Here is a 26,168-nt window from a genome sequence, read left to right as displayed (position 1 = left end):
GGAACCTGGCTTGGAACACAGAGCTAACAATGTTAGGAATTGAGTCTCTACTGCCTTAAAATAACTCATGCCCCAGAAGGTTAAAAATAAAATGTGTGTTTGTGTGTGTGTATCAGTATATAATGTTTGTTTTAAAGTAAACTTAAGTAGGAGGAAGATGTGAAACAAAAAAGCTTTGGTCTCTGTGGGGTCCTTCTCCAGAAGTTGTCTGATATGATGGAGGGTGCACAGTCCTGGCTTTTCTGATGGAATGAGGACGGTTATTTCCAACTTCGGTTTCCATTACCTGGAGAACGTGTATCCAGACCGTGGCCTCAAGGAGGACAGGCACCAGCTCTGGTTTCTTCCATCATCACCGTAAGCGAGGTCAGTGCTGAGCGCCATGGATTCTGCTCGTGCCCTGGGCTGTTGCTGCTTCCTACCACAAGCCGCATTTCTTGGACCAAGTGAAGGACTGCAGCACACATGTTCATGTTAAAATGTGAATTTTAATTGTAAAAACTGTCTTCTGTAAATATAGTTATATCAGCCTCTCTGCATACAACTTGGTTCAGATATATACACATATGATATACACAGATGTTATCTGTACCACAGAACAAAATCAATTCAAGAAACATTTACTCTTCGGGATGAACCCCAGCTTCCTTTAGGCCTTTAAAATGATCACCATTGAAGAGAGAGAACAACACACCCAGATGCAGTAATATTCAGGGTGAGATCTATGAACTGTCTTACTAATTTCATACTATGAGGTAAACACTTGAAACAAAAACAGATTCCATTTCTCTTATTGCTGTAACTCTTACACTGGGGTATTAATCAAAGTAGGGGTTTGACATTTAAGGCGACAGGGAGACTATGCTGATCCTAACTTGGCAAAAACAGAACTTTTGCCAAGGCTTACAACTATTTCTTTTTCAAAAAAGGTTTCTCTCTCAGACCTATAAAAAAATTTAGCCAACAAGCTTGGGATAAACAAAGGAGGTTAGTTTTGTTTTTCCTCTACTCTGTACCCCTAAAGTCTCCTACCCAGTCTGTCTGTTCAAAAGCACAGAATCTACAGCTTTCCTCACTGGTCGTGGAGGGCTAGACCGAAAATCATTTCCTGATGCTGCCTTCAAAATGTTTTGAGACTTTTATCTTTGCTTGATTTGGCCAAAGGAAGGAGTTTTCACTCCAATGTCAATGGTATATGTTAACAACCAGTGAACTCGGTGACCCGTGTGTGGATTTTTCATTTTGTGGGTCATCTCCAGCTAGTTCATAATACCCTACACCCCACCCCTGCATCCCCCAGCTGTCCTTAGAAAGCAAAGTAGATGTACATTAGTCTAAAGAGGCATTCCACAGCAAACAGAGGTAATTCACACCTATCCTTCCATGGTAGTTAAATAAATTTTCTGAATTTAGAGCCTATTACCTCTAAAAGCCCACTACGCTGAGCTTCTAGAATAAATGCTAAAGAGATGAAAGCAGGGCTTTACTTCTCCGTCATCATTTCTCTATCTAGCTCTGGAAAATTCTTGCTTCCTTTCTAAATGTGCAGTTTCACCAAATGGCCCCTGGGTTCCAGCTCCACAAATGAGTCAAAGTGCCAGTTATAAAACTACCCCTGCCTCTCATCTGCCTCCAGCTAAGAGGCCTAGAGGTCAGCAGGCTCACATTCACCCCCTTTCATACGAGAATCTTACTTAAGGTTGGTGAACGTGTGTCACCCTCCATCGGACTGTCAACTTTATCTCCTCAAGAGGCTGTGCGTGAGATTTCACAGGACAGCCCTTATTCACTCACCCGAACACTTAACTAACAAAACGCTTATGGGGTCTCAGCTGCTTCCAAATTGCAATACTGCCCGTTTCTTCTAGGATTATAGTTTTGAAATTTCCTTCCAACATCTGCATACTCAATTCATCACATAGTAATATCGATATAAAAATAAACTTCCATTTCTTATAAGAAAAACATGAACTAAATTCACAGTTAGCCTTTTTCCACAGCACTCCACCCCAGTAGCTCCGGGGAACAGAGGTATACTGGTAATACAAATGGAATATTAAAAATCCATGACTTGGGAGTAAAAGGAGCCCTGAACTCCTCTTCTCCTACCTGAATCACAAAAGGGCTTTCCTGAAATGAGAGGGGACGGACTGCCCTGCTGGAGTGAGCCCCAGGTCTGCAGGATCCTCACTGCAGGGCACTAAGTACAGCAGGAATGCAGGGAAAAGACCCGAGGACTGGCCCTTTCGCAGAGTCTGAGCCCACCAGCCAGGAACCTAACGGGGAGATGAAAGCCTGTGTGAGACACGCCAGTCCCCATACTAACCTTGCCTGTTTGAGAACTGTCATCACGCCAAAGCAAGTTCACTGTCTTATTCAGCAGCACCCTCTCCCTCCTCTACCTCTGCAAGTATGATCCGTCCTGGGAGTGGAGGAAGCACCTCAGCTCATTCCCTGGGCTCTAAAGTTTCATTTAAAACAAAACAAAACAAAACAGTCCCTGAGGTCCCCGCCTCTTCCTGGAGGGTTGCCGTACTGCCGTTAAAAGGTTAACTCTTCACTGCCCTTTACAAAAGGTTCCCCAAAGGCCTCGGTTTAAAGGTGAATAATCTCACCTTTGTCTTGCGTTTGAAGGGCTTTCAGTGTATCAAGACAAATAGCAAGTTCATCCTCGTAACCACCAGAATGAAAAACAGTGACTCAGCTATGATTTCACTTATCTTTATCTTCTAGCTAAAATATAGGTGGTTACACTGATAAATGAATCTTCACACGTGGTGCTGAGAATTGTCTGCAACCTGTGCTATAGTTAAACTTCCCATCTTGATTTTCACGTGGGACAGAACAAGGTAAGTTATAAATGCAAATTCCTATGCTAAATTATTTCTATCGCTCTATCAATGAATCTAGCGTCCCTTCTTCAGCCAAATGGACGACATGATGCCAGGATGAAGGATGGCTCCGGGGGACAGATGCCTGCTGATCCACGGCAATCCTAACTCACCGAGAGCTGTACAGGCACTTACACTAGAAGGGATCGACACCAGGCCTAAGGAGTGCTTCATGCCTAGCAAAAGCCAAAGCTAATTCTAAACTATTATTTGGCCCATACTTTTTGGTCTGGTGAAAGTTAAGTCCTACCATTTCTGACTCCTGAAGAGTCCTAATCCAGAGGACAACTGGACATTGTCCCAAAGGCTGAATGGTACCATCTGCCCAGCCTGCATAAGTTCCACTTCACCAGAACTCTGTCGTACCTTACAGACATCAACAAACCCCAGGCCTGGGTTCTAGGTCCCACAAGGATTCTCGCCACCGAGAGTTTCTTCTAACTTGACTCAGGGGTGACCTGGCAGCCCCCGTGTCTCAGGTCAGCAGTATTTCTAAGTTAGGACGTGGCTCGCAGCTTGGCGTTAGATCAGGCTTAAAGTCCCCCAGCAGGACCGCGCCAGCTGGCACAGTGGGCCGTGGGGAGGGAGGGAGGTGGTCCAAGGGTCTAGAGGGACAGGAGGCCACCATCAGTCAGTGGACCCGAGGCTCCGACCTGCTCCAGAAGGCCACAGTAGCAGCAGTAAGTCCTATCCCTTCTGGGGACAGGGAAAGGGACATTCTCCAAAGCTTCCAAACAAAAGCAGGGGGTTTCTCAGAAAATATTTCCACAGTGACACAAAAGCAGGTCTGTGTGGCTTCTAGCTTCTACCGTCCCTGTGCAGGGAGTCTTGCCTGGTACCTCACCTACGAACTCCCCTTTCAGGGACCTGGCAGCAAGTGACGCTGTGGGTGCTGCCCACCTGAGAGAGCCTTCAAACGGTGACCTCTGACCTTGGGAGCAAGAGGCTCCACATCTGCATTCTTGGGGGGCGACAGGCAGTGACGAGGGTAACCACAGGGCAACGGCGCGCCGGCCGGCCCAGCAGAGGGCGCGGCACTAGACTCCCGCCGCCCCACCCCCCACACGCAGGAAGCTGGCAATGCAGGGAAGAACCAATTCTTGGGTTTCCTCTTCAAGGCCGGCCAAGCCCAGGGTGCGTATGACCTCAGAGTGGCACTGCCTCATGGGTGCACCCCTCCCAGGGCCACCCCCAGCCCAGACCTCTGCGTGAGCATCGGCGGGACACAGAGAGATGTCAGATGGACAGCTGCCTAGGACGGCAGGGAGCTAAAAGGAGCACAGAAGCCTGGGCCCACCATTCAAAGGGAAATACAGGAATCTCATCTTCATCCTACTACCTTTACATCAGCACGTCTGAGCTTGGAGTTACAATAGCACAAAAACAAAAGCGTTCACACGCAGCAGGCCTCTGGAGCAGAAGTGCTTAAATATTCTCCCGACAAATTCCCCAGCTGCACAGAAAGAGGGTCTGCCTGGGTCCTCCACGAGAATCCGACCTTCCCTTTTACGCCCGCCCCTACTTCTGACCACCCACCCCCAACATAGAAAGCCCTGAGCCTTCGGATACCACTAAGAGTATATAAAAGTAACCATAACTTGACCCAAGTTAGAAAGGCCACTTCTTCTCCAGGGGCGAGAGGGGACAGTCACTCTTCCAGGAAAAAGGCAGTGAAGCTTCAGCTTCTAAACACAGATTCTTTTTTTCTTTTGTAAACATATGTATTACTGAAATGAAGGCTAAACCCACAGGGGAGAAAAATGTACAGTTTACAATTCAATGCCCAAACTGATTTATATACTCACATAAAAGATGCTACCTTGATTAATCAATGTCTGTGCACTTCCACATGCGAATTTCTTTAGTCTTCAATTCCATGTCAAGGGGCTACAGTGAAAATGTTTTTAAATAAAGCAATAAGCCCTATAAAGCTAGTCTTGAGATAAGACATGTGACCCATCTATTTGGAAGTTATTTCTCTCTGCTGTGTACATTTGCCTGGCTGGAACTTGGTCCCAGACATGGATATACGGATGGCTATTCCAATAACAGAGCCAGGCAGGAATGGTGAAGGGCAAGTTATTTGTCACCAACAACCCAGGATCCCAAGTCAAAATCCTAAACAGACCCCAAAGACCTAAACGCTACTCCAGGAGCTAGCTTCTCTGGCTAACAGACTGTGGCTGTCTCACCTAAGCTGGCATCCACCGAACGCCCCAGCCAAAGAGAACAGGCAGGGCCGACAGGAGCTGTCCCAGGTCAGAACACTCCACAGCAAAGCAGAGGAGCTCACTCTCAGGGTTCCCTTGTTAACATCGGCCCGAAGGAATCTGCCAGCCCGTCCCCGAGAGGAGGGGATTCAGAGAAAAAGGACTATTACATGGAGTGGCCACCATTAACTTACTCAGAGGAAGGCTTCAAGGCTTCATTCTACAATTTTAGCTCTCAGGTGACTGAGAAGCAACCTCTCCCTGTCATCTGTCCTTAGAGAAGCTCACACTTGGTGACAGAAATATCCTTTGTCCCTCTTTGAAGTCTCTTACCTACGTGAACAGAGAAAACACAGATTTACTCTAATAAACAGGAAAAGGGATTCGATCCCAAGACTAGACTCCCAGAGCTGATTAAAATAACCTTGAAAGGCCACCTGGTCTAGCTTCTGCTTCAGGCAGGTGGACATCCAACGCCACACTGGATGGACAGCTGTCTTATTCTTGATATGTCAAGCGACAAGGACCAGACAGACTTTCTCAACAGTCCAGCCCCACGTTTCCAGAGCTCAGCCCGCGCCTGGTGATACGCGGCCTTCGCCCCATCTCCTCAAGTCCCTCAACAAGGCAATGAGAGAATCTGCTTTGATAACTCCTAAGACCAAACCGGCGGCAGCTCTGAAGGCGGTAGCTTTCAACGACCTACAAAACCAAGGTGCTCTCTCATCTTACCTCTTGGTAGGGAGGAAGGGAGGGAAGGCGATGCAAAAGTTACATTTGTTGGAAGTATAAACAGTGTTCCTTTGTGTCAACTTAATTAAAAATCAGGCCATCTGGGGCCTGGGTGAACTCATCCTTCCTATGGGCAACAGGGGTTGTCAATGACCAACATGACATCGATGCCGTAGGCCTCCAGCAGGTCCATGAGAAAGCTCCGGTCTCCTTGGGGGTCTAGACCCATGCCCCGGGCATGCTCAGCCGTAAGAGTTTTGTCTTGACTGGCGGACACCTCCAGTAAAGTCTGAAATATCCGATTGTTTTGCTCTAGGAAAAACCTGCATTCACAAGACAAGACGTGGGAAAGGGAGGGCAGAAAAGACACGAAAGCTCACCAAGTAAGCCGCACGTGGGGAACCAAAACTACACTGCTTTGCTTGATATACTTTTAAATGGTTTCAAATCTCAGGCATATCTTTTAAAAGAAGAAAACGGGTTAGAAGTTAAACGGTTATTCAAGTGCCGCTAAGGTCAGCAAAGAACTGGCGTTAACCGTGGTACGACGAGCAAAATCTCTAAGCAACTGATGGTCTGACTGCCAACAATTTATCTTCCTGTTGAGAGGGAGGTCACTAGGGGTTTAAACACAGCTGTAGGGAGAGGCCCCCGTAAACTTGGTTCCTCTCTTTCTGCTTAGTCGTAAAGGGAAGAGAAGGATAGAAAACAAAACCAAAAAGACTGATAACGCAGTTCTGAGGTCAAGACTTAATGTGAGAAAGTGGAATTCACCTTCAAAGCCCTGGCTGGGTAAGTAGAGCCCGCAGCAGGAGGTGAGCCTTCCTAGAGGCAGAGAAGGGCTCTGAATTGGCTCTCCAGGCCCTGAGGCACCCACACAGAAAAGGTGGAGCTCAGGGGCGCTGCGGCGGGCACGGGGCAACCTGAAGCCAGCCCTGCTGGAGCGGGCAGTGAAGGCGGAAGGGGAGTCAGCCTGGAGGTACCGGTATCGCCACAGCTCACCGCCATCTGTACGCAGCTGTGTGCTTTCGATTGCTTTTTTTGTTTTAATTATTCACAGAGCATGATTTGAATGTCACGAACTTACAGTACTGTATGAATATATGAACTGTAGTCAGAAAAGGCATTAACTGTCTAGACTTTTCAGCTGTGTTCCACAGAGCAAGGTGCCTAGTGCCCAAAGCAGCTCCGGGCGCTCTGGAATGTCAGATTCAATAGACTGTGTCAAGCCTTGATGAGTCTGCTGGTTCTCTGCTCAGTTCCCAGATACTTTTACAGCTAAACAGCATGTATGCATTAGAAAGTACACTTTATTAGAATCAAAGTACTGCACCTTTGTTGAATTATCAAAGCCAATATCAAAGCCAGAAACAGTTCTAACTGCAAGTGCTATTCCCCACCCCCATCCCGGGAGGCAGGGTAGGAAGACCAAGCCAGAAGCTGGGAAAATTCTTTCTGGTTCAATTACAATTCTGTTCTTATCACTGAGCACTGTTTCACAGAGCTGCTTATGAATGGGATCAGTGCTACGAGGTATAAAGGCCATGGCTCCCACCCTGACCACCAACAGCTCTGAGGGAAAGAAATGTCCTTCGATTCAAGAGTTAAGTTTCTGATTAGCCCATAGTACTCAGTACAAGGAACTGCTCCATTCAAAGGAAGCAATGGGATGAGAAGTCCCTGCATCCCGAGGGACACACAGAGCTCCTATGCAGCGGACATCTGGATGTGGATGCCCAACAGGAAGACAGCTGCGGGGACTCCCATTTTCTCTTAAAAACCTTCCCCTGCTGCTTTAACTTTTCTGGGTCCCCCAACAGCATTTTGGGGCTCAGGTTGACTGTGTGTGGAGCCCAGCTCTAAGTGCCCTTGGTGGCAATAAAGGGCATCCTTGGGCTGCAGCAGGTAACACGGGAGGGATCCAGGCTAAAGCCGTTAGTGCTAAGGGACCCACGGGGAGGCCCACGACCGCCGCCTGGGCCGACTTACAGCACAAAGAGGTCCTCTTCACAGGGGTTATAATCTCCTTCTACCTCCTGGGAATACAACAGCATCTGCCTGTCGGGGAGGAGACGCCCGTCAGCCTCTGGCGCAGCTACGAGGACCCCAGCGATGGGCTAGGTCACCGGCCAGGCATCTGCACGGGCCACCGCCTCTCAGGAAGGAGGCTGATCCAGAGCGACACACGCACCCTGGCCCCCGTCCAAAGGCAGGGAGAGCAGCAAAGATAAACGGGGCTTGGAGTCCAGGGCTGGTTCTGCCCGTGTGTAATCCCACTCAAGTGACCATCTTTCCTAACTGTCACAAAATAGGGATGAGGTGATGAGACCATTTATTTCGCCACTGATACCAACACGCTCCCTCGGGCCTCACAGATTCCAGAGGCCGCCAGAAAGGAGTCTCCCCACACATGCCTGCTGCCCATCGGTATGTGCTGGGAGCTTCCTCAACCCCGGCTCCCGGCAGAGGGGCAGAAGTGTGCCCAGAGGGAAGGGGCGGCAGGCGGGCTTGACGGGAGCCCCACCCCCCGCTGTCCGGACAAGGCAGCGCCGCGGCCCCGGGCTCTGATCTACCTCTGCTCGCTGAGCCGCCGGTACTTCTCCCGGTCGGCGCTGTTGACCTTCAGCAGCGGCTGCAGGTGCTCGTGGTGCGTCTTCACATTCTGGTTGTCCACGTAGACGTCGTACAGCTCCCGCTTCTCCTCAAAAATCTTCTCGGTGGTGCCTGCGGGAGCTGGGCTTCAGGCGGCAGGACCCCGGAGGACGGCCCTACAGGGAACCAGCCCGACGCTGCCGGGACAAGGAGGGCCCCGGGCGACCCCGCCAGGGATGTGCGGGCAGGATGGGGCGGGCCCCGTACTCACAGGCCACGTAGGACACCTCTACCTCCAGGCTCTCGATGTCGGCCACGTTCACATAGAAGAAGGGCTTGGACTCGGGAACGGCGCCCCCGATGCCGGGCAGGGAGACGTTGGCCAGGCGGCAGCAGCAGTACACTGCGGGGACGGCGGAGGTGAGGCCGCCCGGGCCCCTCCGGCCCCTCCCTCCCAGCCTGCGGCCACCTTCTCGGAGCTGTCGGCTCCACCAAGGCGCTCAAACCTAACGGACATGTTTCAGTCTGTGTCTCACGAGGCCCTGCTTAGCATTTGGTGCTGGTGACCCTCTCCCTTCTCAGAACTCTTACCCACCGCGACCCCCACATCTCCTGGTCCCCTCCCCTCTTCTGACTGCACGCCAACACCCCCTCTGCCTTCCGCCTTCGCTGGCTCACCTCCCAGGCCTGCACCTTACACGCTGGCACGTCCCTCCTCACTCACATTCTCCCCAAATGACGGCACCCACCCCCCCGGCTATCAGCTCGGCCTCTGTGCCAACCCCAGGTCTGTCTCTGTGGCCCAGCCTGTCCCCCAAGGTCATGACCCAACTGTAGCAGTGCCTAGAGTACCGCTCGAGAAGGCCTCAGGGCAGCACACACTCGTCACGTCCAAGGTAACTCTGTCACACTGCCCCCCACCTGCTCCTCCTTGGTCCCCCCCGGTAGCCTCACCGTCCTCAGCATCCTAGATCCTGCCTCCGTTACCTCACATACATCAGAACCTTACAACCCAGATGCCAGGCTTTGCCAGGTTTCTCTCTTAAACATATCAAGCATCCATCCTCTCTGCTTTAACCCAGACCCTTCTCCCTCACCAGACCACTGACGTGTTACCCGATCCGTCTTCCATACCGCCAGAGTCCATTCTACAATACTAATCCAACCGTGTCACTCCCAGGCTTAAAACCCCTGAAGCCCTGATATGGCTCAATCCCTTCTGGCCTTGGTCAACACTGGAAAGACTGGGGCAGTTTCTGTTGCAGAGAACTTGGGAAGAGTCCCTGACTTTGGCTTCTAGTTACCTCTATAGCACACGACGCCCACTGGAGGGGGAGAAAATATCAAAATGCGCTTTCGAAGTAAGGCAAATTTCCAAAGGATGAGTATCTGTTCCCCAAAGAACTTAATAAACTGAGACATGCAGCCAGCTGGGTGTGTGATCTGAAAAAATTAAAAGGGGGTGGGAGGCGAATAGCTTGTTAGAAATATTGCAAAAAATATTCAGTACAGGTGTATGCTAACCACCCCTTCCCCTGCCAACAACGACAACAAAAAAAACAAGGTACCACCAAACAGGTTCAATAAGGGACGGTTACTTCCACGTAAAATGGTATTTTTCACTTTCAAAGTCTTATCTTTAAACTAGAGGTCCATCATTCAACAGCTCCCCGATACACCAACGTGTGAATTTAGGGATCTTATAAACTACCTCAACCGGGGGAAGCGGTGCAGAGGAAGCGAAGCTGGACGTAACTTCTGAGAGTCTCTCCGAGGTGACGGACACCTCAGCGAGAACGTTCAGCTCCCAACACGACTGAGCGCCGGAAGGAAGAAAAGGATGCGCTGACAGTCCCGGGTGAGACCCCAAGCGTACAGGGACCCGGCTCCCGTGCGAGGTGACGTGTGGGCACAGATGACAGGTTACCCCACGGGGCTCCCTGACACAAGCCCCCGCACCTAAGCCCACCTCCGCCTCTTCTCAGTGCTGGATGCGAGGACCCTCAACCCTGAGGGTCGCCTCCCGGGCCCCTGCCGCCAAGGCACATCCCGGGGTCAGGAGCTCGAGCTCTGACCCAGGGAAAGCTGGGGGCCTGTCCTGCTCTGCCCTCCACTCACAGGGAAGCCTCGGGAAAGCCAGCCAACATTTCGGGCTCTCTTTCCTCATCTGTAAAATCGGGACACCACTGTCACATCCTTCATCTGGCTAGAAGGACCATTTGAGAAAAACCGTGTGGAACCCTTAGCACGTGGGAAAAGCCACATGCAGCAGCCACAACTGTCGCCGACGAGACGTGAGGCTTCAAGCCAGGTGCTCTGTGAGCCTTCTGGAAGGTCACTTTCATGCTAAAGCGTCAGAAGGGACACTGCTCTTCACCCGTTCGGGACGCAGGTGAGAGCACTTCTGGAGGCAGGTGCCACCGGCACCAAGGCCGCGCGCTGGGTGTGACACCTGCCAGCCCCCTGGGGCACCCGCCACCCGAGCCCCGGGGTGGCCGCAGCGCTCTGCCAGGCCCCCTCCTCCGGACCACTCGGGAGAGGGCTTCCCTTCCCAAGGCATCACCCCACACCACAGCCACCCCCGCCCCGTGCCTGCGGAAGGGCTGTCCCCCGAGGGGCCCCGCCTGCCCTCTGCCACTCCTTTGCCACCACGTCCCAGCTCTCCGGGAGGAGGGGCAGCGCACGACCGCGGCTGCTCACTGTGTCCAGTCGCACTGTCTCGTGAAATCCGCGCGTCCTCTGCTTCCCTCCCTTCTCCTGACTCTTCCGCTCAGCCCCCGCCGGCCTCCGCCCGCCAAGCAGATACAACAGAGCCAAAGCCCCTCAGGTTCTTCTCAGCGCCCACTCTGCTTATCTTCACGCCCTAAACGTGTGCCTCTCCTGCACGAAGGCCTGGCAGGGTTTTGCCCAACTGTGTCCTGGGCCCTAGAATCCTAGAGTAAACCAGCAGCCCTCAATTCTGCCTGTACTTATTCATTCATTCATTCATGGACATGTGTGCCTTCGGGCAGGAAGCACTTCCCACGTGCTCGCTTTGTGCCCTGAGCTAAGCAGTCTGGCTCCACAATGAACAGGAGGCCAGGCCCTGCCCGGGCACAGGGTACAGGCTGGCGGCAAAGGCGGGCGCACGAGCCCTTAAAGGCCAGGCTGATGCGAGCCGCAACGGGAGGGCGTGGGACCACAGGAGGGCGTGCGGAGGCTGCCCCTCCTGGGCCCGGCGAGGGGCCCTCCTCACTTCGGAGAGAGGCGGCCCCGCGCCTCGACCCGTCTCCGTTCCAGCCGCACAGCGCCACCCACATTTCTCCTGTTTTCACTCCAAGCCGTTTCCCTCCTCGTGGCCTTGCAGCTGCTTCTCTTGACTGGCCCAGTTCCCACCTGTCTTCCCTCTGCCCTTTCATGCCAGCTACGCTCTCCTCTTCCTGTTCTTTCACCATTGCTGGCAAGCCCCTCGGGGTTCACGCTTCGTCCCTCACCTTTCACCTGCAGCCCCCTAGGAAATGCATCTGCTCCTGCAGCTCACTCCCCCCATTTCTATCTCTCTCCCACTTTCCCACTTCCCTGGGGGAACATTTACCAGCCACCGATGGGCCTCAGAGAGACTGTGATCCTGCCTTCCTCTCACTTTCCAGGTTTTTTTTTTTCCCCTCTGTAACGGTCTTAAATCTGACCTCTACTTTATAAGCTTATTTAAAATTTTTCTTTACGTATGTGTTCACTTTGTAAAAAATTCACCAAACTATATACTTAAGATGTCTTAACACGTCGCAGGCGCACAGTGCCAGCGGCCTGAGTGCCAGCTGTGCAGCGCCCCTCCTCCAGCTCCTGCGGTTTTGATAACGTCACTTTTCCCTCTTTGTTACTCCAGCCCCGGGAGCACGGGGCAGGCAGCCTCCAAACCCCCAGGGACGTCCCCACCTATTGGTGTTTATGGCCTTACGCAACCCCCTCTTCCCCTTGAGGAACCTGCTTTTAACCACGCGAATACGGCAACATTGCAGGGCTGTGACTTTCCACAGTTAGGTACAAAGGATCATGACTACCATCTCGCCAACAGTCTTTTTCACTTGTTGGCTGTGATGAAGCAAGCCATCATGTTGCGGAGAGACCCACTGGGGGCAACAAACAGTCCGCAAGGCGCTCAGTCCAACAGCCCTCAAGGAACTCAATCCTCCCAACAACCACATGAGCTCAGAAGTGGATATTTCCCCAGTCAAGCCTTCAGATAAGACCCCAACCTTGACTGCAGTCTCATGAGAGACCATGAAGAGGGGACCCAGCTAAGCCATGCCTGGATCCCTGACTCACAGAAACAAATATGTACTGTTTTAAACCATTAATTTGGGGGCAATCCGTGATGCAGCAACAGATAACTAATATAGGGTGGTACCGCTGTCTGTATTTCTGGTGTTTAGGTTACCTTGTTACCTTTCCGTGCCTCTGGTTTTCCAATTCCTGTATTACCAATTGCCTGTATTGAATTAGTTCGAAATATCTGACATAGTTTGTGTTTTCCTAACAAGACCCTAACTGGTACTTATTCAGGTTCAAATTCCATGGTCCAGTATTTAAGCTTCTCTACAATCTGATTCCAACCTATTTTTCCAATCCTTTCTGTCCTGGCCAGCTGACATTGAAATTCAATCCCAGTCACTGATAAACAGCTAGCAGAATGTCTGACTCACAGAAGGTACTGACAAAGTGACGGATCGTGGTCCCCACTGTCGCTCATGCCTTCCCTCAGTCTGGAATTAGCTCCCCTCACTTTCCCCCAGACAAATACTTCAAGGACCAACTCCTCTTGCAAGATGCCTTCCCAGAGTTCTCTAGAACTCATGGCATAATTTCTCTACCGGGGAGCCTGAAATTTCCACTGAAGTATCTTGTGACCACCTGTAGGTGGCGGGAGATGGGAAGGGGCAAGTGCAGGATGGAGGAGGGGGCATGGGGGAAAAAGGAGGAGGAGGGGTGATCTTTATACCCTCCCAAGGCCTAACACTTGGTTGGGTGTGTCGTTAATGGTAAATAAACATACTCTAGTATTTACAAAGAAAAAAAATACACAGTAAAGGAATACCGAAACTACTGTAACTAAGAAATATCTTAACTGCGAAAACGCTTCATCTTTAGTTCAAATGTCTGCCTTTAAACTGCCTGAGGCAATCGCTAGAACCAGGAGTCCACCGCCGCTGGCCTATCAGGATGGCTCTGCACCGTGATTACAGAAGTATTAGAAGTGTATACTTCTAATGTATTCAATGTTAGTTGAAGATAACTTGCCTTATGTTTTAAAAGCATCAAATGCTTAGGTTACAATCCTATTCTATCAAAAGCAGACTTTGGGCATCAGCCCAAGACAATTTCCTTATTCATGAAAACAATAATCAACAACTGCCGTCCCCAGACCTAAGTCCGGGGCTGACCTACCTTCATCTCGGGGTACATGTACCGGTGGATGGAAGGCAGCCAGTAGACAGGGGGCAGGCTGCCACCTCTCCCCGGACTGGCACGGAGCACCCCCTTCTTGTCCTCGTAGAATGCAGCCAGACGAGAGTAATGTCCCGGTGTCTCCAGCTGGTGTCTGCACGACACACACGCACAGTGAGAATGGCTCTTCCCACAGACCTGCCACTCACTCCCTGGCCCCAAGGGAAGTACTACTTTGGTGGGGGTGGGGAGGGCAAAGGCCTGGATAAACTAAAAGACCCCCTTCTTGAGGTCGCCTAGAACACCTCCTTTGGTGTTACAGAAGCTTCCTTATGAAAAACTCTAACGTAGGCTCTGAAACTCCCCAACAGTGCTGTGGACGCAATCAGGAGGAATTAACAGACTGTAACTAATATCTATTGTTCTCGAGCAAAGGATGCTTCCCAGAGAAGGGGTAACTTGGAAGACCACAGATTCCCTGCTGGAAAGCTGCTCTTTGTTTAGAAAGCATGCTCGTGTTCTTGCTTTGCTGATACAAAAGAATAAGACGGAAGAGTACCCCTCAATGTCTCAAATAATGGAAAACAATTACTGGATGTCACGAAGGGCTTCTAATTTTTGCACCAAGTAATAAAAAGCTCAGAATCTCTTTTATTCCCCAACCTAGGCTGCTCGGGTGGCAGAGACTCGGCTGTGGGTAGTTCTGTCAAGTAACCCCCAAATCAAGAAAGCAACGTTGAGGCCTTGGAGCATCTGGACAATGGAGCATCCAGTCCTGTCTTCAGGTCAAGCACAGGAGGACCGTGGGTACCACATTGGCACTATGATTACTGACAGCACAGTGGGTTGAATTTTAAATGAGGCCATAATCCAGTGTCACTGGTGTCTTTATGAAAAGGGGAAATCTGGACACACACACACACACACACACACACACACACACACACACACACACAAGAACACCATGTGAAAATGAAGGCAGAGATCAAAGTGATGCATCTACAAGCCAAGGTCGAGCAAAGACTGCAGAAGACAGGAGGGAGGCAATGAACAGATTCTCTCTCGGAGCCCTGGGGAGAAACCAAGCCTGCTGACACCTTGATTTTAGACTTCTAGCCTCCAGAACTGTAAGATAATACATTTCTGTTGTTCTCAGTCACCTAGTTTTTGGTACTTTGTTAGAGCAGCGTTAGAAAACTAATACAGGGAGAAATAAAAGGCACTAAAACCTTTTTAGTCCATTTAAATTTCTTTAGAACCCTATAATTTCTATTCTCTTACACTGAAAAAGAATCAAAATATAGCTTTACTGAGCAAGGGGAGGCATCACCAATTACGGTTGGCCCTGGTACAATGATGGCTGAAAGGCAATGATGCCCCCAACCTGTCATTGCCGGCTTCCTCCAAACACTGACACAAACTCAGATTCAAGATTTGCACAGTCCAACCGGTACCCAGCTGCTCCCCAAACATCTCTGCTCCAGAGGGACGTACAGCTCCTCGTGTCAAGGCTACGGCTGCCACTTCTTCCCTGTGAGATCTCGGTCAAGCTACTGAACTTTTCAAAATCTGCTTTTTTTCCCCTCCTTAAAAACACAGATACTAGTAACACCGCGATATCATTTTGAGGTGTAAATGGAGTTAAGCAGAAAATGGGCCTCACATATCTCAGCCCCTCACAGAACACTAGGTTCCTTCCTCTCTAGCACATGGGGCAGAGTCTAGCTAGGTGCACAGGGAGGGTTTGGAAACAGTGGGTAAATGGGGAAGATTCAGGCCAAGCCCTGGAAGAGAACTTAGGGCAAATTTATGTTTTTTTTAAAAATTAATTATTTTTGGCTGCATTGGGTCTTCGTTGCTGCGCGTGGGCTTTCTCTAGTTGCGTTGAGCGGGGCCTACTCTTCCTTGCGTTGCGTGGGCTTCTCATTGCGGTGGCCTCTCTTGTTGCGGAGCACAGGCTCTAGGCACACGGGCTTCAGCAGTTGTGGCGCATGGGCTCAGTAGTTGTGACACGCAGGCTCTAGAGCACAGGCTCAGTAGTTGTGGCGCAGGGGCTTAGTTGCTCTGCAGCATGTGGGATCTTCCCAGACCAGGGCTCGAACCCGTGTCCCCTGCATTGGCAGGCAGATTCTTAACCACTGCGCCACCAGGGAAGTCCCAAATTTACATTTTTAAAAAGAAAAAAAAAATCATCAAGTACACCCAAAAAAAGATTACAAAAATAAACTCTCCTCTGAGTGATAGCTCTCTAATTTGGGGGTTCCTATACATTTTGCTTTAAGCTTTGCAAAGGGAGGCAGTCGTGTGATGTAATAACAAATGACCTTGGGGGTATGCGTGCTTATAATCATTTCTTTCACTCTTACAAATGTTCACACGCTAGATGGGAAATCCATGGGGGCTAAGCTGTGTCTGACGATTCTGATGGCCGACTTCAGACACCCTTCAGGGATGTGTCAAAGAGACGAAAGCTTGATTACTACAAAATAACAGACAGACAATTAAGTTCAAAGCTGTTTTCATTAGGACCTAATTTCCTTAAAAAGAACTGTGGGAAGCATTTTATTGTATTTCTAATACTATGTTTTGGCTACTATTTTCTAGGTTCCTTGTTGATTTGCTTCTGAATTAACTGTTTTACCTGTTTGACTACATTAAACTCTATACTTGAACCAAGAATCTAAAGAAGAGCTCACTATTAAGTTAGGGTCTCTTACACAAAAAGCTAGTTTCAGGATCCTGTCCTCTGACAGCCTATACCACTGGCTGATGGGACAGAACAAGGCAATCATATGGAATACAGAACACGAACACAGACATAAATATAAATTGGTAGTTCCCGGACAAATGTTAAACAACCGTTTTATGAAAGCCTCAAATTTTAAACACGATATAGATTTTGCAATAAACAAGATTGATTATCAAAGTGTAACACCAAGATAAACCCAAAGGTACTGAAACAAGGCTGAGAGTGTTGGAAGATAAGCTGGGCTTCAAGGATGATTCAGGAGGAGGCCTTCCTGGTGATCTTACCTACACAGATACCTGGATTAAGGAACACAGCCCAAGTATCTATGGAAACTGCCCAAGAGACATGACAATGTAAAAATGAGAGAGTAACCAGCACAATGTGTGCTACTGACCTGAAGCCACGGGCTCTGGGCCAGATCAAGGATTCCCCTGAAGGACCAGAGACACTGGGGTGCTACGTAAGCCCGCAGCCCCTTCACTGATACAACATAAGCTATGTGTCCATGCTGATGCCCACTGCAACTAACCCTCCCTTCCCCACCACACCAGGCAATAACGCACCCAATGTAAGTATCAGAGATGCCTCTGTACAGCAATTACACTTCATCACTCCTGTGTACTCGTTACTGCTCTGCACCAGTCTGTCTTCTGGCCTTGCAAGTACAGAACAGGCATTCCCACTTGTTGCTGGTGCAGGTACAACATGGTACCACCTTTCTGAAGGGTCACTTGAAATCTGTATCCAATTGTACCCTATATATACCCTGAAACCCAATGATTCCATTTCTAGGAACGAGGCCTAAATATCTGTATATGGATATGAACAATCATTTACCCGTAAGGATACTCATGTTCACGGTGGTGAAAAATAAGAAACCGCCTAAAAGCCCAATAACAGTGAAACAACTGAATAACCTGTAATCCGTCTGTATACTGAGACGCTACGGAACCAGCAAAATGACGACGAGGAGTATCATTATTCATGATCAGTGAAACGTTAACATGCCTTTCGGTTAGAAAATTTAGATACTGAACAACCTCAACATTCTTTTTTTTTTTTAAATGAATGTGTATGTACACATTTATACATGGTAAAAAGACCAGAAGGATATAAATGTTAACGGCAGATATGTCTGGCTAGTGGGATTACGTTCTTTTTTTTTTTTTTTGCAGTACGTGGGCCTCTCACTGTCATGGCCTCTCCCGTTGAGGAGCACAGGCTCCGGATGCGCAGGCTCAGCGGCCATGGCTCACGGGCCCAGCCGCTCCGCGGCATGTGGGATCTTCCCGGACTGGGGCACAAACCCGCGCCCCCTGCATCGGCAGGCGGACTCTCAACCACTGCGCCACCAGGGAAGCCCAACGTTCTTTCCTTCCCGTTAGCCTTTGTCCATTTTTCAGTTTTCTGCAATAACTCTATGTTAATTTTATATTTCGTCTTTTTAAACTTTTCAATATGGAAAATTTCAAACATAAAGTAGAAAGAAGAGAATAATAGACCCCATTATCCATCACTTAGTTTCAACAATATTTTATCAATATGGTTACATCTATACCCTATCCGCCCGCCCACCCACCACTCTTTTGCCTGAAATGTTGTAAAGCAAATCCCTTATAACGTTTTACCCATAAATATGTCAGCATACATCTCTAACTAATAAAGTCTATTTAAAAAATAACATAACCACCACGGCATTATCTTGCCTAACAAAATAATGTGCCTTAATCCAAACTAATACCCAGTCCACTTTCAAATTATACCAACTGTCTCTGAAATGTTATTTTACAGTAGGTTGTTCGAACACGATCTAAGCAAGGTCAAAAATGTGGTTTAAAACTAATCCTTTAAAATTATATAGTAGTTCTCCAATATCTTCTGATTAATAAGAAACAGTCATAGAAAAGACTCTCTAACTAGGGAGATACTGAAGCCAAGAGTTATGGATGAAATACTAACAAATAACGTTAGGAAATCATAAGTAAGAATAAATATAAAACATGGATTCAGTGTTTTCAAAAATCAAGTCTAGTTAATTTATATAAAAGTCATTGCTGCAGTCAAGTATCACCCCTGCCTAGACCTGGGCTTACATCACTACACTTCTTTCTTTTCCTCATACCTTCTCATGCAAGTCCTTCTCTCATGTTATCCTGAGCCCTCTTTAATCACCAAAACCATTCTAGCTATGACTCAGAATCTAGAAGCCATAGGAATATCATCGAACTCAAGGAAGAAAACCATCCGCATGACAAAAAGTAATGTTAAAAGACAAACGACAAAGTGGAAAAAATACCACAAAGAATAAATCTCCATATTACACAAAGAACTCCTAGAAATTAATAAGAAAAAAACAACGATCAAAAAATAATGTAGCAGGGGCTTCCCTGGTGGCGCAGTGGTTGAGAGTCCGCCTGCCGATGCAGGGGACACGGGTTCGTGCCCCGGTCCGGGAAGATCCCACATGCCGCGGAGCGGCTGGGCTTGTGAGCCATGGTCGCTGAGCCTGCGCTCCGCAGCGGGAGGAGCCGCATCAGTGAGAGGCCCGCGTACCGCAAAAAAAAAAAAAAAAAATGTAGCAAAGGCTCGGAACAGTTCACAGAAGAGGAAATATATATGACTCAAGCATGTATGAAGGTGCTCATTCTCACTCCTAAGAAAACTGCGAATTAAAATTATACTCACGTACCATGTTTTACCAATCGGAACGCCCAAAATCCACAAGTTGTATTTTTGTGTGGACAATGCTGTGAGGAAACAGCATTCTCTTGCATTACTGTTGGGCATGTAAAATGGTACAATCTCTATGTAAAGCAATTTGGCAATATCTATTAAAATTACAAACACATATGCTCTTTGAATCACCAATTTCATTTCTAGAAATTTAATGTACACATATACTACTCATGTGTGAAATTATACTTGCTCATAGGTATTCAGTGCAGCCTCATAACAGCAAAAGACTGGAAACAACCAAATGTCTATCAGTAAGCAACTTGATAAAGCAAGCACGGTTCTTTTACACAGGGCACGTAACACAACTGTGAGAAACAATGAAGAAGCTCTCCATGTACTAATATGAGAAGATCTCCTAGATGTATTGTTGAATGAAAAAGGCAAGGTGCAAACAACATGTATAACATGCCACCTTTTGTATGAAAAGAGGGAAAATAAGAATATACATTTGTATTTGTATATAGACAAACTTTGGAAAGATACATGGGAAATCAGCAGTGATTACTGGGATTATTGGATGGATATGGGAACTGGGTGAAGACTTCATTTTATGCCAGTGGTTGAGACCGCCACTCTCTTCTTCCCTTAGTAACAGAACCTTCCAAAGTTTAGCTGGTCACGCGGCCACCCAGTTAAGGACCCCATTTCCTAGACTGTCTTGCTGCTGGGTGTGGCTAGACACTAAGAATACGTCAATGAAACGTGGGCAGGAGCGATGTGTCCAATTTCTGGGATTCCTGTGGGTTTCCCCTTCCTGCAAGACCTAGTAATGGTGAATCAACTTTTACCATGTGGGTGAGGACAATACTCTAGCAGATGGCAGGACACAAAACAGAAAGACTTGGGTCCCAGAAATGACCCAGTGGAACAAAGCCATCCACCACACTGGACTACTTCCCTTCCTCTGGGATTGTCATGCTAGAAAAGCTGTACTTCTACCTTGTTTGAGTCACTGTATTTTGGGTTTCTTTGTTATAGCAACTTAGCCTGGATTTGAGCTAAAGCAGAAAATGATATTTAGGCATGATTTATCACAGTATCAAAAACCACACTGTAGCACTGGCTTAGTAGCTAGAAAGGGAAGATCGCTAAAAAAACAAACAAACAAACAAAACTTTGCTAGAACTTCAATAACTTGGAAGACAGGCCTTGTATCATCTGAACTTGTAACTTTAAGGGAAGCAGTGAGCAACAGAGCACTGATAGCTCCTTGATGTTTTTAGTAGTCTTCATCTTACTACTACAACAGCAAGAGGAAAATAAGCAAGACTTGGTCAGTTTGCAAGCAGAAATGGTGGGATATACAGCGTAAGGGTGTACATTCTGAGTTCTGCAACATAAATTAATTGAGGCTTGAAATATTTGGGACCCCATGGGACTGAAAAAACCAATTCCTCTGTACCCAAAAAGCAGGAGATAATGTGGGATAGGGAGGGTGGGAGGGAGACACAAGAGGGAGGAGATATGGGGATGTATGTATACATATAGCTGATTCACTTTGTTATACAGCAGAAACTAACACACCATTGTAAAGCAATTATAGTCCAATAAAGATGTTAAAAAAAAATGCAGGAGATAAGAATTTCTCTCAAAGCCTCTAAGAAACTCTCCCAGACATGGGAGTCTGCCCATTTATAAAGCCCAGATTTAGGCTACAGTCTCAAGGTAGTTGCCATTAAAACCAGGGAAAGATAGATAGGCCAAGAACAGTGATCAGTAACTAGGCCACCATCTACTGACTTAAAAACTAAGACCCAGAGAAGATCTTTGGCAGTGGATATTTTTACATGGAATTGAGTGGAAGCAAACAGACCAAGAAGCCTATTCAGTTTTTGAGGGATCTGTATTGTCATATTCTTGTCTACGGCCATACCACCCTGAAATCGCCGGATCTCATCCGTATTGTCATGTTCTTGGCCTATATAAGCCGCCGACTTCTCAACCCTTAAAGAAATCACTAGACCCCCAAATCCACACCAGCAGGAAACACGTTCCAAAGCCATGCAGCTTTCTCCAATGTTCACCAATGCCCGTTTCAAAAGCGGTCATGGCACAAAATGGATAAAGAACCCTCAGAAGGCAAAGCCAGGAGCCATGGAGGAAAATGGACAAGGGGATTCTAGTGAGCAGAACCAAGGTGTAGCCAGGAGCGTACTGCTCTGTGAGGACAAGGGGTCTCTGCCAACCCTACTCAGCAAATTTCATTATTATTATGGACTAACGACCCCTCATATTATTTCTGATTCTTCTTTTTCAAATGGGAGCTTGTATTGTGGTTCCTTCTCTACTTCTATATTGCATTTGGGAAGTGGGAATGGAGGACGTGACATTTCTTTCACAGCTTTCCAGGCTAAGAGAACCATGTCCTGATTGCCTCAAATCACACAGAAACCCTGGAAACCCTAGAAACATTGACCACATAAGACTCTATGATGTCTCGGGGTGGGAGGAATGTCCTCTATGTCTGGGAAGAAGAGTACACACGGATACCTAGGTCGCCAGGGGGAGCAAACTGAAGCAGAGGCTGCTAAAATTTCCTCCAAATCCATTCTTCTCTTCTTCTTGTTTGCAACAGGAGTCCCCGAATTTTAACCGGTCACAAGGTCACCCAACTAGAGACTACCTTTCCCAGTGTCCTGTGCTGTCAGGTGTGTCTTTGTGATTGAGGACTTGACAATGGGATATGAGAAGTGATGTATGCAACTTCCGGGTCCTTCATTCCTCCCTACGGGCTGGAATGCAGACATAATAGTGGTGAGCAGCTTCAAACAGGTGAGAAGAACACCTTAGAACACGAAATCACTCTTAGGATATGGCAGAATAATAAGAGAAGCAGCGTGGGCCCTGAATTGTGGGGACAGGAGGCTGCTCACCCTGACCACCCTCCTACTTCTAGAACATTACATGGGGCAGAATCTTCTGTCTTATTTGAGCCAGTGTATTTTGGGGCCTCCGTTATCACCGTTTAGCCAGGACTCTAATATAATACCTCCTTATAACTTTTGGCTTTTGAACGACGAGAATGTATTGCCTCCTTGGGAAATTAATTTTTCAAAAGCAGTAATAATTTTTTTTAAGTGTCAAGATCCCAATAAAAATGTTTTTTATTTTAAATTCAATGTTACTTCTGAGACACAAAACTGAGGAAATGTTTCAAATACAGAAAAATAGGTATCACAGCTCCAAAATGTAGAGGAGCAGTTAAAACAATCAGAAGCACGCTAACCGCTTAACCATAGGGAATAACCGAGTAAACTAATGGGTCAGCTCTAGCACTATAGAGCTATTAAAATAATCATCAAGGGTTTCCCTGGTGGCGCAGTGGTTGAGAGTCCACCTGCCGAAGCAGGGGACACGGGTTCGTGCCCCGGTCCGGGAGGATCCCACATGCCGCGGAGCGGCTGGGCCCGTGAGCCATGGCCGCTGAGCCTGCGTGTCCAGAGCCTGTGCTCCGCAGCGGGAGAGGCCACAACAGTGAGAGGCCCACGTATCACAAAAGAAGAAAAAAAAAATCATCAAAATGAAAAATATGGAGGACAATGGGGAGAAAACATACACATAACTCGTGTTCCTGAAGAAGGGAAAATGCAGAGGAAAAGTTTAGTATTTTATTGTAGAAAAAAAGGTTCCTGAAATTAAAAATAAATGTCATATCTATAGATAAAAGGGACAAACTACCCCAGAAAAAAACTGCTCAGAAACATCACAGATAAAGAATCTTAGGGATCTAGACAGAAGAGACTTCTCTGAAACAACCAATATCAGAATACTGCTGTGTAATATTTATAGCATCCTGAGAGGAAGAAAGAAAAGATTCTAGGATCTTATACCCAGCCAAGAGTAAAGGTAAAAGACCAATACTATCAAGCATGCAAGATTTCAGAGAAGGCAGCACCCATGATCCTTTCATGAAAAAAAAAAAAGGAACAAAAGATGCTTGACGGCAAAATCTAACCAACCAAGAAATAAATCACGAGCTCTGGAACGTAGCAAGCCACAGCTAAGCCTTGGATGTGGTCGTAAACATATAACTGAGACTTAAGAATCATGGGAATTGTGATTACAGAACTAAATGTAATAAATCTCACAGTACATGAAAGTTGAGAAGTAAAGTCGGGGAGGGGTTCTGGGAAGAAGTATAAGATACCTGACTGTCTACAACTAAAAAAACACAACCTAAAAGCACCAATGATACCTATACAAAGATTTGTGTACTTTATTATATATACATTATTTCTCAATAAGAATGACACTGTATCTTCATGTTTTGCAGTCTTTTATCTTAACTCTGGAAGAACATTCTAAGAAATAACATATCTTACTGTGAAAAAAATATTAAAGTTTGACAATTCCTTCAGTTTCACTTACTCTTTTTCTGATATTTACAAATAAATTAAATATATTTCAAACTAGCCTATTTGATAAAATTAGATCTTCATAAAATATTAATCCTATTTTTGTAAAATTATGTCTATTTTAGAATGGCATTCGCTGAATACTGACAATGGATATCTCACTGGGTGTTAAGATTTGGAAGAACTATTAAAATTCATTTGTACGTTCACATGAATTTTTCAATAATAAACATTTTTTTCCCACAATTTCATATTCTTTCAAAGATGATGATCAAGATAGATTATATCAAAAATTAAAATAACAATAACCTTTAAACGCATATGACATAAAAATATGTATGTCGTATGGTGCCAAGTATGTATATATTAAAGTACACACACATGGGACTTCCCTGGTGGGACAGTGGTTAAGATTCCACACTCCCAATGCAGGGGGCCCGGGTTCGATCCCAGGCCAGGGAACTAGATCCCACATGCATGCCGCAACTAAGAGTTCAATCTGCCGTTCTGACGGACAGCCTTTACCGCTGAGGGCTCATCACAGCACACCACCTGGCAGAGCCCTGCTGCCTCTGCCCTCCCTGCACCCCACCCCGTATGTAAGCCACATACCGAACTTGGTTCTCCAGGAAGTGCATGTACCGGTACAGCAGGGTGTAGGATGGAGAGAGGATGCCCACGGATTTCATCCGGGCGCCACGCTCCAGCTCGCTTTCCACAGGCATGTTGGCGAAGCAGGCCAGGCCAAAGAAGGGCCCCTTTCGGAAATAGCTAAAATAGACCCAATGTGTAGCGTGGCTCGAAATCAGAGAGAGAAATTTCATTTTACTTTGTGTTTTGCCTTTGAGATGCAGTCGCGAACAAAAGACATAACTGCGTCCAGGGCTCTACGTGAGAAAACTCAGCCTGAGAAAAACCCTTTTTAGAACCTCAGCGGGACCATCAGCCCAAGCCCCTCAACCTCACAGATGGGACAACCAAGGCTCAAAGAAACTGTGGAACCCGCCAAGGGTCATCCCGCCGGAGGCAGGACTTGATCTCTGCAAAGCCTGCTACCCAGTCGCCCACGACCATGGATACAGCCTTTCTCCTCCTGCATAAAAACTGGCCTGATGGGGGGACCTCTGTTTTATTGGCATAAACTGTGTTGATTCTCTCCTCGCTTCCTGAGTCTCTGATATTTTAAATAGAACATTTGACCACAGCTGTCACTCTGTTTCCTTCCCATTTCTCACACTTATGTCTGTCATGGTTTCAGCCCAATGAGAAGATGAAAGCTACTCCATCACCCTGACATTCTCTCAATTTGCTCCTCACAAGAATCTTAATTACACAGGACTACAAACTGGCCTTACTTAAAGCTGGAATTTCAAGTTTTAGCACATACATGCCTTAAGTTAACCCAAATGCAACTGAAACTCTATTCCTTTATTAAAGCCAAACCTCAAGCAAGGCCCAATCATTTCTTAGGAAAGGAGAGAGAACCTCTAGGGCAGGAGTTCTTAACATTTTTGGATCATGAAACTCATCGAGAACCTCATGAAAGCTTGGGAACCTCTTGCTAGAAAACTGATATAAAAACACAAACCAGTATATATTTTCAGGGTATTTACACACACTTCCTGAAAATGCCCCGATGAGAGCCCTTATTCTCTGGGGGAAAGCACAGAGTGAGAGGAAATGGTACAGAGAAGACTTGTAATCAGCAGTACTTACATGAAATCAGACTGAATTTTATGGGACCCACTGGCCATAGACTTGAACTCAACGCCTTCAAGGTCAATATCTTGAGGTAAGCACCATTCCACCATGTTTCCTGTGGGGAAGAAGGGAGGATACAAGTTTAAAAGAGACAAAATCATTCAAAGGGCTTAGTGCAGGGCTAAGTGCACATGGCTTCGGAGTAAATGTACTACTGACTTGACCACCAGCATGCTCAGGTGGCTCATCCCTCCATCGCCTACATGCCAGCAGAGTCCCTGAGTCATCCCGAGGGCCAGGAGATGGGTGTTGAAGGCACCTCCGATCTCCGCCTTCAAATCAACACAGTTCTTCCTAGCGAGGCTGCTGGCTTTGGTTCTCCCATTCTGCTTGGCCACCTCCAAATCTCCTTCCTTTCGCAGCCTCACTTCTAAGTGCATGTTTTGACCCTCCACCCCCATTTTCTCATCTCGTACGCTCTCCTTAACCCCTCGAGATCCTGCTTCCATCTTGCCTTTTTATGGCCACTAATAACTCTGACAAACCCCCACACTCTTTTTAATTTTCAAATTAATTTTTAATTTAATTTTCATTGATCTCTTTGTGGCATTTGATAATTCCTCAAAAATGTCTCCCCTTTTTCCCTTGACTCCCGTGACAGAAATACTATTTTGGTTCTTTTCCTTCTTCTCTGATCAAATGTAGCTCTGCTTCCTTCCCTAACGCTTTCTCCTCTCTCCTCAAAATGAGGCTCTTCTCCAAGGTCCAGACACCAGTT

At 47.3% G+C, this 26,168-nt stretch overlaps 1 protein-coding gene across 1 annotated transcript in view; it reads right to left on the bottom strand.

Moving 5' to 3' along the window:
- Positions 1-4,598: 4,598 nt before the first annotated feature.
- DENND11 (DENN domain containing 11) overlaps positions 4,599-26,168 on the bottom strand; it is a 43,132-nt gene continuing 21,562 nt past the window's right edge. The window contains exons 3-10 of the mRNA XM_024758084.1: positions 25,406-25,505; positions 24,302-24,460; positions 13,850-14,003; positions 9,730-9,868; positions 8,697-8,828; positions 8,407-8,557; positions 7,823-7,891; positions 4,599-6,156 (exon numbers count right to left, since the gene is read on the bottom strand). Coding sequence (XP_024613852.1) covers positions 5,961-6,156; positions 7,823-7,891; positions 8,407-8,557; positions 8,697-8,828; positions 9,730-9,868; positions 13,850-14,003; positions 24,302-24,460; positions 25,406-25,505 — 1,100 coding nt within the window. The 3' untranslated portion in view covers positions 4,599-5,960. The remainder of the gene's footprint in view (positions 6,157-7,822; positions 7,892-8,406; positions 8,558-8,696; positions 8,829-9,729; positions 9,869-13,849; positions 14,004-24,301; positions 24,461-25,405; positions 25,506-26,168) is intronic.

The sequence above is a fragment of the Neophocaena asiaeorientalis genome, unplaced genomic scaffold, assembly GCF_003031525.2.
Source record: "Neophocaena asiaeorientalis asiaeorientalis breed wild unplaced genomic scaffold, Neophocaena_asiaeorientalis_V1.1 scaffold206, whole genome shotgun sequence".
Taxonomy (NCBI): domain Eukaryota; kingdom Metazoa; phylum Chordata; class Mammalia; order Artiodactyla; family Phocoenidae; genus Neophocaena; species Neophocaena asiaeorientalis.
This window is presented reverse-complemented; position numbering and strand designations above follow the sequence as displayed.